This window comes from Acanthochromis polyacanthus, chromosome 11 (assembly GCF_021347895.1).
Source record: "Acanthochromis polyacanthus isolate Apoly-LR-REF ecotype Palm Island chromosome 11, KAUST_Apoly_ChrSc, whole genome shotgun sequence".
In the NCBI taxonomy this organism is placed as follows: domain Eukaryota; kingdom Metazoa; phylum Chordata; class Actinopteri; family Pomacentridae; genus Acanthochromis; species Acanthochromis polyacanthus.
The window spans coordinates 18,506,955-18,521,947 of record NC_067123.1 but is presented as its reverse complement, the minus strand read 5'-3'; the positions used below and the strand labels follow the sequence as shown (position 1 = coordinate 18,521,947).

The 14,993-nt window shown below is 40.5% G+C and overlaps 1 protein-coding gene across 2 annotated transcripts in view; it reads right to left on the bottom strand.

The window, feature by feature from the left end:
* Positions 1-474: 474 nt before the first annotated feature.
* Positions 475-14,993, bottom strand: part of lrrc3b (leucine rich repeat containing 3B) — a 33,001-nt gene continuing 18,482 nt past the window's right edge. For both annotated transcript variants that reach the window (XM_051955826.1, XM_022191900.2), the window contains one exon: positions 475-8,522. In XM_051955826.1, coding sequence (XP_051811786.1) covers positions 7,594-8,376 — 783 coding nt within the window. In that variant the 5' untranslated portion in view covers positions 8,377-8,522 and the 3' untranslated portion in view covers positions 475-7,593. The remainder of the gene's footprint in view (positions 8,523-14,993) is intronic.

The window sequence follows — 14,993 nt, the reverse complement described above, 5'->3', positions numbered from 1 at the left end:
ATGCTGCTATCTCGCATATAACAGAAATCCTTAAAAAATCTGTGGATCCAGTCTATAAGCTGCATCACTGCCGAAATGTAATCACTTGGCCCTTGTGTCATTTCTGACCTTCCCTGAAAATTTCATCCAAATCCATCGGTCTGTAATGTTGCTAACAGACAGACAGATGAACAAATGTACATCGATTGTCACACAACTTGGTCGTATTCCTTTGCAGAGTAATAAAAGCATCTCAACACGACCATGAAGAATGCTTAATTTTCTGTATTTGCCATATCATTTTCCCATGGCAGACAACTATCTGAGAACAACACTCTTTCTGATAGGAATAAGACTTAGGATTTGGCCAAGGATGTGCTGCTTATGAACTTACCAGATCCTGTTCGTTTTTCAGAGAAAGATGCAGATAGTTACTGTAATGTAGAACTTATTTGCTAACCATAGCTATGTTTTCAATCAGCAGAGAAAGATATGTTAAGTATCATAAACACCTCCTTTATTTCATTTTCTGTATGTCATGCCATTACAACACAACCATGATAGTCAGTGCTAACACTGTGTGAGTTATTCTATCACACACAACAAACAACAAATCCACTAAACAGTGAGAATCCTAAAGTAGGAGAGTTCAGAAAAAAGAGCAGAGGTGGAAAAAGAACTAAAATAAAAAAATAAAATGCTGAGAGAAGTATTCAGGCACTTAGAAATACTCTCAGGTCCTTGGCTACACTGTGCTTCATTACGTTGTACATGCATTTTTATAAACTATCCTGATCCTGTCATGAGGAGTATGAGGTTGCCTCTATGATACAAGGCGAAGGGGTGTAGCACATTCAAGAACAACTAATTAAAGGGATTTCAAGTATTTCACAAAACATCAACGTTCCTATTTACATGTGATTCTAGTGTTCTCTACCCATGTATTCTCATTGCATATCCCTCAAGACGTTACTCTAACAACCATTATTGTACAAATTCTGTGACAAACAGAACATGAACTGAAAAGAAAATTCACAAGATGTCAGCAACACCCAGAATCCAGTGTGATTAATTATATGTTCACTTGGTTGTTATTTAAATTTAATAAATTATGGGGTTTTTTGTGGAAAAATGTCATTTCCTGAACCTTTACATATTAATCTTGTCTTTCGATCTGGCTTTTATTGGCATTCTCTGGTCCTAGGTTTTAGTGAGCTCCAGTGGCTCTGATGAGAAAGAAGCCATTTACAAAAAGACAGCATCAATTTTCTCTTCAGAATCTGCTGGGAACATTATCGTACACATTGTTATTAAAGGGAAATGATGCATGCATTGCCACCGTGACTTGAATTAGGTTGTTTAATATGATCTGTCATGACTGAGGCTCTGCTCACACCTGACATTAGCATGCGTCTTGGGTGATCTGCTAACATGTGGGTGGCTCCAAGTACATCAGTCCACATTTGGCATTAGAATGCATCTTAAGTGACCATTTCTGATTGGATCTCATTTCCCCGCTCTATATGCAGAGGCATCATACATCATTTCAGTTTGCAAAAAACAAATGCTTTGTTGTTTTTAACCACAGAAAGACAGCTGGATGTAAAAACAATACAGACTGAGTCTATTTATTAGTATGTTCCAGGCAAACAAATAGCAAAGATGTCTGACATAGTGTACTTGTAACATATCAGTGTGGACTTCTTGTTGCACTTTAATAGAATGGCGTTGGTGCAGAGGACATCCGTTGAGTAGGCGGTCCTTCAATGTGGCCGAGGACACGCTGCGAAAATTATTTTGCCATCTGTGGTTCAGACCACTTCTGGATAATGGTCAAGTAATCTGATCTCGATGTACCTCTATATTTCTTGAGTGCATTCACTCCTGTACCTAAAACTGTCCACACATGATGGGATCACAGAGGAGACATGCTGATGTCAGCTGTGAACAGGGCCTGAGATGATACTGTCTGCCCACGTTTGAAACATCTGTGCCCCCTTTAAAGACATTGGTAAGAAATAAATGTAGTGAAGGCAAACGGTAACAATTACCAGTAACAGCATTGACACCGAAGGACTTGAGTTACCACCAGACACCAACAAGAAGAAGAGACTGAACTGACATTTAGTCTTGTGCTTACTTCTGCTCAGTACAGCTATACAAAGACTGGCTCTGACTGACAACAGCTGGCTAAAGACATCAGGAATAAATGTGGAAATGGAAGGAACAAATGCACGGTACAACATAGACACAACCTGTCCACGGTAAACCAGAACCACAAACCTGTGATTTCAGAATGGTAGGCTTTTTGACTGTTTATTCCAAAGCATCCAGCTATAGCTTACAGTCATTATCTGCTGGAATTTGTTCATCTGTCATGGAGAAAGTTTAGTTTTTATCATGTAATCTAAGTAAAAAAGGAAACTATAATTAATAAATTGTTAGGGCTGAAGGATTTAAACACTTGCTCAAAGTTAGAGAATACTTAGTAAAGAGACAAATATCGTTCAGATTCTGTAAATGGTTAGGGTTAGGGGTTAAGGGCATTGCCTGCAATAAAGCCTTCGACCGACCAAACCTACCCTTTACTTCTTGTCTCATTTCATAAAGGGCATACTGCTTCCTACAGTATATATATATATATATATATATATATAGATCCCTCGCTCTCTTCAGCTGTTTTTTGACTATTTCTCAATGACTCCAATGTCTTCACCACCTTATTTGGATGTCATCATACGTTCAACAGCGTTACAAAGATACCTCATTCCCAAATACATGGACAAGCAGGAACCCCACCACCTTTCAGTAGCTCAGTAGCTGTCACCATCCCATTCAATAGTGTTCTGCAAATCCTGATTTGATGGAGGTGTAGGCACAATTTAGGTCTTACAAATAGGGACAAAAATTTACACTTAGACTAGAGAAAAGACAGGAGGTGGAAGTCAGACTTTCATTCAGGAGATTTTTTTGACTTTTTGTTGATTGTTGTTTTGATTTTCATTTTCACTCGCTGCATTTTTTGTCAGATTTGGGCACCAAAACAACTTGGATAGGTTTAGAAAAGGATTGTGGTTTGGGTTAAAATACACATTTACCAGATGTGACAAAGCTCCATTTTGTTCAGTGCATGCAAATTCCCCATCAGAATTTACACGAATCCACTCACAAGACTACAGAGGTCGCCGTGTAATCAGGACTACCTTCTGTTTTATCAGTGATCAGACTGGATGATAACGCACCTTATAGAAAGTAGATGAGGTTCCTTACTTACGAATATGTATGGGAATGATGTGTGCTGATAATTTTAAATTGTATCTGGTGTCTTCACAGACAGTGATGTGATGTGTTTTATTTTGGGTGCACTGACAGCGAATTTGTCAACTTACTGTGGACTCAGTCTTGTGTCCTGGATTCTTGCTGTTTAACTGTTGTGATACTTGCCACTTGCCAATGTTGTTTGGGATGTTACATGCAGAGAAGCTCTTTCATTAAGCGGTGCCAAACAGAGTTAAAGTGTGGAGAATTGTTTGTTCCGAGAGTAAAATCCCTGGAACTCTGGCTAATGAGTCCCAGTGGACTTCTTCTACTGGTCCACATTATTTAGCACTGTGCATCCCTGCCTTACGCTGGGCTGACTTTTTTTTTCTCCAAAAAGTACCAGGAGAAAAACCTGTTGTTACATGATCAAAGTTCCATACTTGTGTAATATGAAAACAATTCAGCCAACTCCTAGACAAATGAACAAACTCCATCCATCAATGAAGACCGCGACATAGTCAAAACCTCTGGAAAAGAGAAGTAATTGGATTTTTGTCCCAGGGTCAACACTTAACTCACTCATTCTAGGCTCAATTTCGGGATCCATTTTAAAGTGATATTAAATATCTACTTATCTCGTACCCTCTAACATTCAGAGTTTTCATCAAATACAGTCTATTACCAAGGATATACTGTAGTTCCTTCACATTCATATTCTGAACCAGTGGATATATTGGGACACCGTTTTCTTGCAGCTCACCATCTCGAGGCATAATTATCCTAGAAATTAAACTGAATTTATTAAAAGTGAAATTTATTCAGTTTCCTGTAACAAATATGCTTGTACTTGGCAGATGACATTCTGCAGAAGAGACAGAATACACTGGTTGTATCCTTCAAATATCTGAAAAGGCCAAGAAAGGGCCACATTTAACAAGAATGGAAACGGTTTGTGCGATGTGTCCTCCAAACACATCGGAAGTCAAAAGTGTAAAATTGGTTTGAATGACCACCTTCGGATGATGTTTGGATGAAAAGCCAGCCTTCATAGAAAGTGGTGAGATGCAAGATCACTGAAAAGTGGGGATAAAAGTCCACATTTTCAGACACTCTCTCCAGGAAGACATTCACACCCACCACATGCTAATCATAGTGTGAGGTGTCTGTGAAGGTCGGCTTATCGGATGTGTAAAGTAGCAGAAAAGGTTGGATACAACTGCATCAGCTGCATTTCAAGGCCCTGAAAACGTATTTTTCCAATCATCTTTTTTGTACATGTGATGGGGTGTCCTGCAAACAGAGGCTCAGTTGGCAGAAGGTGATGTTGCACATTCCCAAACGCCAATCAGGACTTAGCAACATTTAAATCAGAATCTGATAAGAGTCGCAGAGTTTTTTGATCACCACAAGTTAAGTCTAATCTCTAGCTTTTAGTGTTTACCTCTGAACAAATAAAACATGAATATACATTTCGCAGAGCATTATTTACGATCTGATGCCAAGCTGGCACGGACTTTAATGAGACCGATACACGACATGAAGTGAACACATGTTGACACAGTAGAATGGCAGTTTGTGCACTTCAGCTGTGCTTTGGAAGGACTGAAGACTGGCGTAACCTTAAAGACAGACCGGGGAATCTCAAAATGCTGTACCAATGGTAAACTGATGGTAAAACGCTACAGATAGCTTTCCACTTGAACATGTGGAATACTGCATTGTATGACAGACACTGGTTTATAGGAGTTTAATAACTCCAAAGTAGCTCAAATACAGGCATATATTAAAAACATGTGGCCTGTGTGGCTGTTTATTTTTTGGATTGGGTCTATGTGTATGTCTGAAGTGATTACAAAGTGCATTAAGGAAGTCTACATTTGATGAATTCAACATTAATTTAGTGGTTGGTTTACCATTGCACTTTTGTCTAAATAAACATTCATTTTTATACGCTGTTAAACTTTTCTTCGACAGAATTATAGACAGCTGATTATTTGACATTTTGCCAGGGCAACCTTTCACAGATAATGACCACGCTCATCTTTATTCTCCAATAACACATAAAGATCTTGCTGTGTTTGTGGATGATGAGCTGTGAAGTAGTGACTCACAGTCTGACCTGTGCAGTTTGGACTGGCAGGCAGCGCACTGCTGATACCATGACAAAATGATTTTCTCAGTCTCTGAGCCGAGACCGTTTTAACAAGACACTTTCATGTTCTAATGGCATATTCCTGTTGTTACTGCACACTAAAGTCATTTCTATTTTATAACCTACAAGGGCATAGATTTGATTTCATAAGTGGTGTGTAAAACTGCTCATTAAGCTTTTCACAATTAAGTCTTTGTTGCATTTCAATGGAATATCCCAGTAATTAATCCTAGATGTTAAAAAATATTACTCTTGTATAAGCATGGGTTACACAACAAATGCACTATCTTTGAATGGCCATCAGTTCTCGGATCATTTCATGTAAATAATAGCAACTAAGACATGTCTTTACCTGCAAATGTGAAGGAACTGGATGAAACCTGAAAAAAGTTTACAGTTTTTCTTACATGTTGGATACAGCTCCAGCAACCTCCTCAATGCAGGTAAGTAACTTGTGTTGCTTGTCAGGCAAAAGTCTGGGCAAAAAAAACTCTTTAATCACTTGTACAGTTTATAAAGTCTAAATGCTTTTAGTACATGCTAACTGAAAGTGATGCAGTTGAGCAAAATAACATTCTAAACATCTAGAGCTTCTTCCATGTGGACTTTTGCAGTTGGAGAGATGCATTTTAGCAAAGAACCAACTATGATCAAGATGTCATGGCTGCTTGTGTCGCTGTACGTTACTGTAGTACACACGAATGAGGCAATTTCTGCTACCATGTTTTCTGTTCAGGAATTAACATCTTTATCTCGTAGCATAATATGGAAGTTGAATGCACTATGTTTATACGTTATTATAGTAATGAAGGTTTTTTGTTTTCAAGTAATGCATTAAAACTACATATGTTTTGCCTATGTGATATGTCATTAAAGTAGCAAATGTTTCTTTTCAAAACAAAGTTATCTGGTATAAGTAATAACAATTAAATACGCAGCTATTTGTGGAATGAGGCTCACAATAGGCTGCCCTATCTTTTTATTTATTTTTTTAACAAAAACTTGCCATCAGGTAGCAGATCAGCACAGGCTAGAGTGGATTATCCTACCTAAAAAGTATTATTGTTTTTTTTGCCTGTTTGTTACTAATTTTAGAGCAGTAAATAATTTAATGTACAGCAACTGGAAAAACCTGTAGCCTAGTGAGACAAAACAGCCAGTGATTCATCAGTGCCAATTGAACTCATTGAAAACACCAGTGGGGATGCTACATGAGAGTTATCTAGTACGCCATCCAAATAAATACCTCTGGCCAATCAAAATTGGACAAAAATGGCAGCACTGCCTGGCCAAAAAAACAAAGACATAAATGACACAAATGTCCAATATAATAATACTACTGGTTGGTCAAAATTGTGTTTTACTGAGTCAAAATTCCAACACAAATCTAAATAAAAATGATTTTGACCTTGTTTTACAAAATCTTTTTTGTTGTTTGTTTTTGGCTTTTTCCAGGCAGAAGTGGGCCTCCATAGAATCCAGTGTTCTCCACAGCCAGATGCAAGACGGTTTACTAAATTTGTTTCAGTGAAATTTTGTCTACCTGACAGTGTTGTGAAAGCAGTCTGTCTGTATCTAACAGAGCACCACGGTCCAAGGCAAGCTCAAAGATAAGACTATTTTATATCCCATATCTGCATGCCATAGCAACATCACACTATATATGGATCATATTAGCATGCCATGGATTCAGAAATAAGGAATTTCTCTGCAGAAACTCTAAATGCAGATATATATTTAAAATTTGACTTTATGGGGAATGTAAAATTCAAAACATTTGTTTCGCAAGTGTTCATAAAATTATTATATATACATCTCATTGTGGGCTTTGAGATTTCCAAAAAGGGTGCTGTAGGGTGTCATGTCTTATAAATTTTTTTTCCTCTGATATTCCAAATTGTCATTTAAAAAAACCATTACCATGTCAATATTTAAACCTGAGATTCAAATTTTTAAAACTCCATAAGTATTTGTTTTGTAGAAAAGACGATGTCGGTGTGGCCTCCCTCCTCATCGCATCTCAGATCAGCCATGAACAAACCCTGATAAAGACATACAACAAAGTTTTCAAAATACAAAGATTTTGATGCTCACATCACCTAAAAGTTCTAAATAGTAAACACTAGAAATGTGGGTCCTGTTACATAAACATTTTGGTGTTCATTACGTTTGTGGTGGACACAGTCCTGACGACACTGCTGTCAGACAACAGTGCTTATGTCATCCGCCTCGTCAGGTTTCTTGGGCTTGCTGGGCAGAGACTTGAGGTACTCCAGGTGGCGCCGGGCGTCCTCCTGGTTCTGACGTACATAATACACTACGTAAGAAATGACCATGGCAAACCATCCGAACATGGTCACCAGCATAGCATAGTCTGTTGTCCTTTTGGCCAGGTTACAGAGGTCAGTATCCACAGCCAAGAAGGGTCGTCCCTCCTGATCACGGAGCTCTGAGCTCCTGCAGAGAACCCGGGCAGCAGCCTCGTGGTTGTGAGCCATTCCTCCGATGGCCTGCTGTAGGGCACAGTCACAATGCCAGGGGTTGTCATCCACAATGATGCGGGCCTTCAGCCGAGCGAAGGCATCCTTGTGTACGCTAGTGATGCGGTTGTGGGAGAGATCCAGCACCTGTAAAGTCCCCTCTATGCCACTGAAGGCACCTTCCCCTAAAGTTTCCACTGCGTTGTAGGAGAGGTTGAGCTCCCTCAAAAGCCTGAGTCCATGGAAGGCTTGATCGGGGACGGCCCCTATCTGGTTGTGGTCCAGCCTCAGCAGGACGGTGTCCACCGGCAGGCTGGGAGGGATCTCTTTGAGGCGGGACTGACTGCAGGTAACGTTGAGGCCGTGGAGGTGGGGGTCGCGTTGGCACATGCAGCCCTTTGGACACATGCTGGCCGAAGGGAAGCACAGGGCCATGAGAACAAGGCTCTGAAGGAGCAGGCACATGGGGATGGAGCGCGACAGCCACAAGTCCAGCAGAGTCATACTTGCCAGCTGTCAGCAGCATCCCGCCTGGGGCCACAACACCACCGCCGGTCCCTTACACACATCGCATCGTGGCGACTGGGCCTCACAATCCGCCCACTGGAGATACTGGAGTGTGAATGGATGTTATCATGCTGTGTTGTCACCTGGAATGAGATAAAACAGAAAGTCGGTTCAGCAAACTCTTGTCATGTATTTTATCTTACTGTGACATTTTATTCATTGTTCTGTTTGTCATCACCATCATACACCTTCACAGCTTCTTCTTGACAATTTGACAGCAGCCTGTGTTCATTACATTTTGCCAACAAAAGATCAAAGTCTAGGTTTGGTACACGGCAAGTAGACTGTTTTTGTGTTCTTTAATGTTTTCAAGGTAGAAACCTAACAGCATAACCTTTACAATTAAGCTTCTGTGATAACAGTGTTATCTTGCCAATATCAGGTGTCTTAAGTGACAAATCCATTGCCACATGACAATTAATAGTGGCTTTATGGTTGACAGTCAGTTGGTTGTTCCTTCTTTCAACCTTCTTTGGTCCAAACTAAGGTATGTCAGTAAATCTAGGATAGAATACATTTTGAATGATTTTAGGATAGATTGTGATAATGTGTGACTCATGGACTTACAAGCAACACTGGTGAACTAAATGCTAAATATACCTGATAAACTCCAGTGTGTTAACATTTCTATTAGGGGCATGTTAGCATGCTGACGATAGCAGTTACTTTTTTACTATTTTAAATTACCTATGACACTAGACTCAACAGACAGAATAAGAGACATACATGAGTGAAATTCATGCAATATGGCCTCCAGCTAAAATTTTAATTAGCCTCACACATTTTATTTCAACTCCTATTTCACAGTCTCTTTGAAGTGTTATTTTAGAGGCTTTGCCAGTGTTTGATTTCACAGTTCACAAAAAATATGTTTTTAGATGAGATATCCCATAGCCTTGATCTCACACCCAGCTTCAGTCAAACTCCATGGCTCAGCCGAAGAAGAAGGAAGGAGGAGCTGGTAAAGACCAAAAAACAGAGCTCAAGGAATGAATATTGGACAAACACAGCGCCAAGTAAGTGCTATTGTTGCTCTGCAATTGCAGTACGTGCAATTGTTTGCAACTGAGTTCTCTGTACCATCTGTAACTGTGATGATATGTTAATGTTACTTATTGTTAAACTGGTTTTGGGCTCTCTCATGGCCCAAAAAAAACAAGTTCAGTCAAATCAGGATCAGTGGTTGTTAGACTCCAGTAATGTGTCCTAACATACAGTTGAGACAGCTTGAAAAACCTCCTCAAAATCAGGTGCACACTGCAACGAAGCCATTAGTTTTACTTAATCTGTGTCCACAAAGATTCATTCAGATAGTGGAGTCGTCACTTGCTGCCTTACTTTAAACTTAAAATAGGATTGGGGTCATCCAGACAATTTTATGTCTTCCATGAAAACGCTCACTTTTGTTCATGTGCCGACATAATAATAAGGGTTTTCTAGTCATCAATTAGCCTTTCAATGCCATTAGCTAACACAATGTAGCATTAGAACACAGGAGTGATGGTTGCTGGAAATGTTCCTCTGTACCCCTATGGAGATATTCCATTAAAAATCAGTCGTTTCCAGCAAGAATAGTCATTTAGCACATTAACAATGTCTAGACTATGTTTCTGATTCATTTAATGTTACCTTCATCGGAAAAAAAAACTGCCTTTCTTTCAAAAATAAGGACATTTCGAAGTGACCCCAAACTTTTGAACGGTAGTGTATGTAGTTGGACTGCTTTGTGTTCTATTAAAAATAATGGATACAGCACTTAAACGGCGAGTCTTGGCTTTAATTTGAGTGGGTTTAAGTCAATGTATGACCCCTTTAACAATTAGTTCACAAATTGCAAGGATTGAAAGACAAATTGGCTACTAAATGCTACTTTGACAGCCATGTTTTATTTCAGTCCTAGTTCAGGAACAAAAGAGCTCCATGTAGCTGGAAGTCAATTCAAAGCTGTCATTCAGATTGAGAAGTTGTTTGTCCGTATTGGGCATAAAGAGGGGACCAAGCAAGTGCAGAAGAAAGTAATGAGACTCAAAACAAAGCAAAAATCTATCAGTAATCTCAAAGGCTTGACTAAACTAGAAATGGCAAACAAGTTGATGCTCACAAGTCTGTTTTTGAACAAATGTGGCGAAGACACCGGCCTTCATAACTGCCCAGTGACTCAAGGATGCTCTGCACAATGTAGGCAAACATGTTTTCAGGACAACAACCAAGAGAAGGCTTCACAACCAGAGCCGTAGAAGATACTGCACAACATGCAGACAGCCACTGGAAATCAAACGCAGAAAGGTCAGGCTGCAGTTCAGTTCAGGTCTAATAAAGTGATGGAACGAGGAAAGTGTGCTGAAAAAAAGGAACAGCTCATGAGCCAAAACACCACCTCATCTGTTAGGTATGATGGTGTTTCTGCTAAAGCTCGGGCAAGCATGGCTGCCAGTGGAACCGTGCTGCTGGAGACAGAGGCAGCAGGATGAATTTAGCAGTATACAGGAGAATTCTGTGAGCTCACATTCAGACAAATGCATCAAAACCTGTAAACCACATTTTATTGTTCATTCATTAGAACAGAAATCTAAATACAAGGCCCAAAGATACCAAAGAGCTTCTGAAGATAAAGAGGAGTATCCTTGATTGGTCAAATCTGACATCTATCACCCATCACAATCCACCTGTTGAGCCTACTGTAGTATCATTATTTCATTTCACCCATGATAGAGTCACTTGCACATACAATATATCCACAAGCTTCAATGTTTGGTAAGGAAGGAACCAACAGGATTTATAAGATCACCGAGGCAGCTAATGTGTAGCCTCACAATAATTTTTTTTCTCTTTTTTTTGATAAATGTAGGCTATCATTAAAGATAAACTGGAAAATACACTTTGTCAGCACACCCTTGTACTTTATTTATAGTTTTAATTGCACTGTTAAAGTGTGGAGATATAAATCTCGGCTTGGGCGCCTGACAGCTATCTCACTCACAGCAGTGAATGTCACGCTTCAGTTCACCATGGTAGTTAAAGAGAAGACAAAACGCAGAACAACTCAGCTGTGTGGAAACTTTAAACTGAGTGTTGATAAGATGAAGGTGGTGTATTAAATATGCAATTTGAAACTGGACACCAGGGTGGTACAAGGACAAAAACTAACCTGAGTGCTGTGGGTACCTGGCTGTTATTCGACAGTGAAAAAATGAATGTTGTCCAACCACTATGGTGAAGCTGCTCAGGTTTGTGCTGATCAATATCAACACAAACCTAAATCAGATGCTTTGTTTACATCCGCTGTCACACAGGTATTGTAAAGGAAGAGCTCAATCTGTGGCAGGACGCTAGGGATGCAAATGTTTGATAGCATGACTATTCAGAAATGTAATAATTGATGACACAAATTGCACATAGCAGACATTTGTCCTTTGCAGATATCAGTGGCTCTGAAACTTTTTCTGTCAGGCCCCGCTTCGGAGGACAAAAAACCTTCGCGCCGCCCCTAATAACTCTGTAATGTGGGGGGTGTTACAATGCACATTAACGATGCATTCTCCCATTTTCGGGAGTCCACACTACCGAGTCCATACTTGCAAGTATGGACGTGCGCACTTGATACTGAGAAATGGCCAGTGCAGTTTGAGTATTGTGTGCCACGAAAAAGATGCCAACATTAAGACAATACGTAGTTCAGCTAATTAGTTCCACATAGATGGACCTTTTCCTCCAAGTCACTTGTGCCTCCCTTGTTATGCATCGGCACCCCATACATTGAAAAAGACTGACCTGTATCAGACACATACTCTAGCAGGAGACCAGTAAGTGTCACAGAAGACTTTATTAAGGTTCCACATTGCTAGCTAGACACCCACAACGCCCTCTGTAGTCCAAGTGACATCCCCATAAGGCCACTACAGTGTTAAACAATAGGAGGCTCCACCTCAGTGCGCAAACCGATACAAGTGCTAATCTACAACACACTTTCTAACATGCAGGTACAGGTTTTTGCTGTCTTTTGGAACCACAGTGCACCCTACCCCTCGACCAGGCGTAAACTAACTGTGACGTCACCCGTTGGTTTCAACGCCGAGAAAATGAAGCTCAGATTTTGCTACTTCCTGGTCGCCGTTTTGGATTTTTTGGAGCCAGTGACGTAAAAAGCGTCATCAAACAGGCTGGACCGGAGAGCAACTAGGGGAGGACTCTCTTATCCCGCCCACGTTTTACCGCAGAGGCTTCTGTTGCTGTCTATCAAGTATAGCCACGCCCCCTGGTTCCGCCAACTTCAACGATTTATTTAAAATTCAGTATTGATTTATTTTAAGATCGGCCACCTAATTTTCTGCTCATTTTGACCATGAAAACTAACGGGGAAAAAATCCTGAGCTGTAGAAAATCAGTCTATCAAATTTTATTTTTTCCAAAAATGAATTGGGGTCTATGGAGAAAAAGCTTTTTGGAGCCAACTCTAGCGGACCGCGTGATATTGCAAGTTTTTGACACTTCCGGGTTGGCTTCAATTCTGGAGCCGGATGCTACGTCCACTATATATACAGTCTATGCCCTCGACACTACATTTCAGACAGTGGCTTACTGAAACTATACAACAAGGTGCATGACCATCGACAGTTAACAAGCATATACGCTGGATTGATTTTATCAACTTGAATGTAATGGAAGTGTGCATTATCTCATAAAATAGACCCAGATTAGATTCTAAATATTAAATGGCTTGGATTGGATCAACAGCAGAATATACTTAATTGGGACATCCTTAGGTGTTGCGTCCTTTATTACCTATGTGATTGGTAATGGACTTTGTACAGTCTCTGTATGTCTGGATGGCATGTGGAGACCTTATTGTTTACAGCTGGCTGAAGACCGAGCTCCAGTTCCCACCTGGCACTCATCAGGAGTGACTGGCCTGGAGCTCCAGACCTGCTCTCAGCCCTGGTTCTTCTCAGACTGGTCCACCACCACAACTCCTCCCACAAACCACACCTGAAGAGTATAAATCTGCAACCAAGCTCTCGGTCAGGGTAGCTGGGATGTAAAGTGACCAGTTTGTCCTGGTGCCTCTTTGCGTTACTGTGTGGTCCGTAGGTGCTGAAATTCAAGCTTCTGTCGGCGGTGGCTATTTTGGTGAGGAGCTCCTCGTCTCGGTGAAGACTGTAGCTCCTGTTTGCAGTCCACTAACTTCAGTGAAAAGCTACTTGATTTGTGTCCTGTGTTTCACTGGAAATGTGAGTTTTGAGGCACCAGTTTTATTTAGTTAATTCTGTGCACTACTCACTCATTTGTATTAATTTCTGTTGTTTGTGGTGGGTGTTGCTGTTGTGTTTAGTTTGGCTAGGGATGTAGTTGTTTCTGTTTAGCCAGATTAAAAACTCTGTCTTGTTTTTCTTGTTGGATCATTTTTATGTTAAACTTGTCACTGAGCAATAAATTGCTTGACCTAAACCAACTACATCTGGTTATTTTTGTTACTCCCAGCTGATCTTAGCAGTTGGGTCATAACATTAGGTAGAGGAAACAGATGGCTGGGCTTGTGCTAGCCGATCTCCACAGTGCCACTGGCGCATTGCCCCGCCAGATGGCGCAGTCAAAAAGCAACAAATAAGGGTTCGACTTACTTTTTCTTCGAAACGCCCGAGTGATAATATAAGAAAAACAAACTTTTTCTCTCGGCAGCCGTCGGAAATGGTTGGAGCCACCCGAATCTTGATCACCATCAATCAAAACGATGCGCCAATGGCGCTGTGGCGATCGGCTAGCGCAAGCCCAGGATGTCATAGTGGAGTTCATCACTATGGATATGAGACCTATTAAAATAATCAGAGGAAAAAGCTTTGAATATTCGTGGCTGATTACTACTGAACATCCAGAGCCCAATAAGCGGCATTCAGGACAGCCTCGCCTCACGATGATCTCTAACACACCCCATTGTCAGAGTAAATCACAGTCTAGCAGCAGCTCTCGAGAATGCAAAAAGAGACAACACCTTGACCTGTGGTAAAAACATTACACTGAACCTCATACCACCATTCTGTATTAGTTCAGCTATTTCCTTCTATTCACTGTAGTTTTAAACATAATACACTGCCATTTAGTTGGTTAATGAAAGTTTCAATTATTATTGTTCTTTGAGCCCGATAGCTCTTTTCAAAGAAAAATGTTGCAAAGTAATTGATGCATTTTACAGCTTCAGTTTGTCTGGAATTCAGTTCATGGGGCCAGAAAGAGAAAATGACATTTTGCATCATTACTTCATACTTGTTAACTGGAAGGTATGAACTGATTTTTCTGAAGAACCTTGAGGAAGATGAAAAGATATACATCTAGAACATCACTCTTTCTTCAACCCCCTGCCAGGAAGCAGCCTCTGAAAAGCTGTGTACCACTCTTAGAGGCATCTCCCATTTATCTGCTGGCACAGACAAACAATAATGTCTTACAACAGCCTATAAGGAAGGGGAGAGTCGAGGGATCATCTGTTTTCTGCAGCACTGCGAGGACCAGTGGTAGCTCCCAGCCCCTCAGCAAGCTGTTTATCCAGCTGCTGCTCTGCA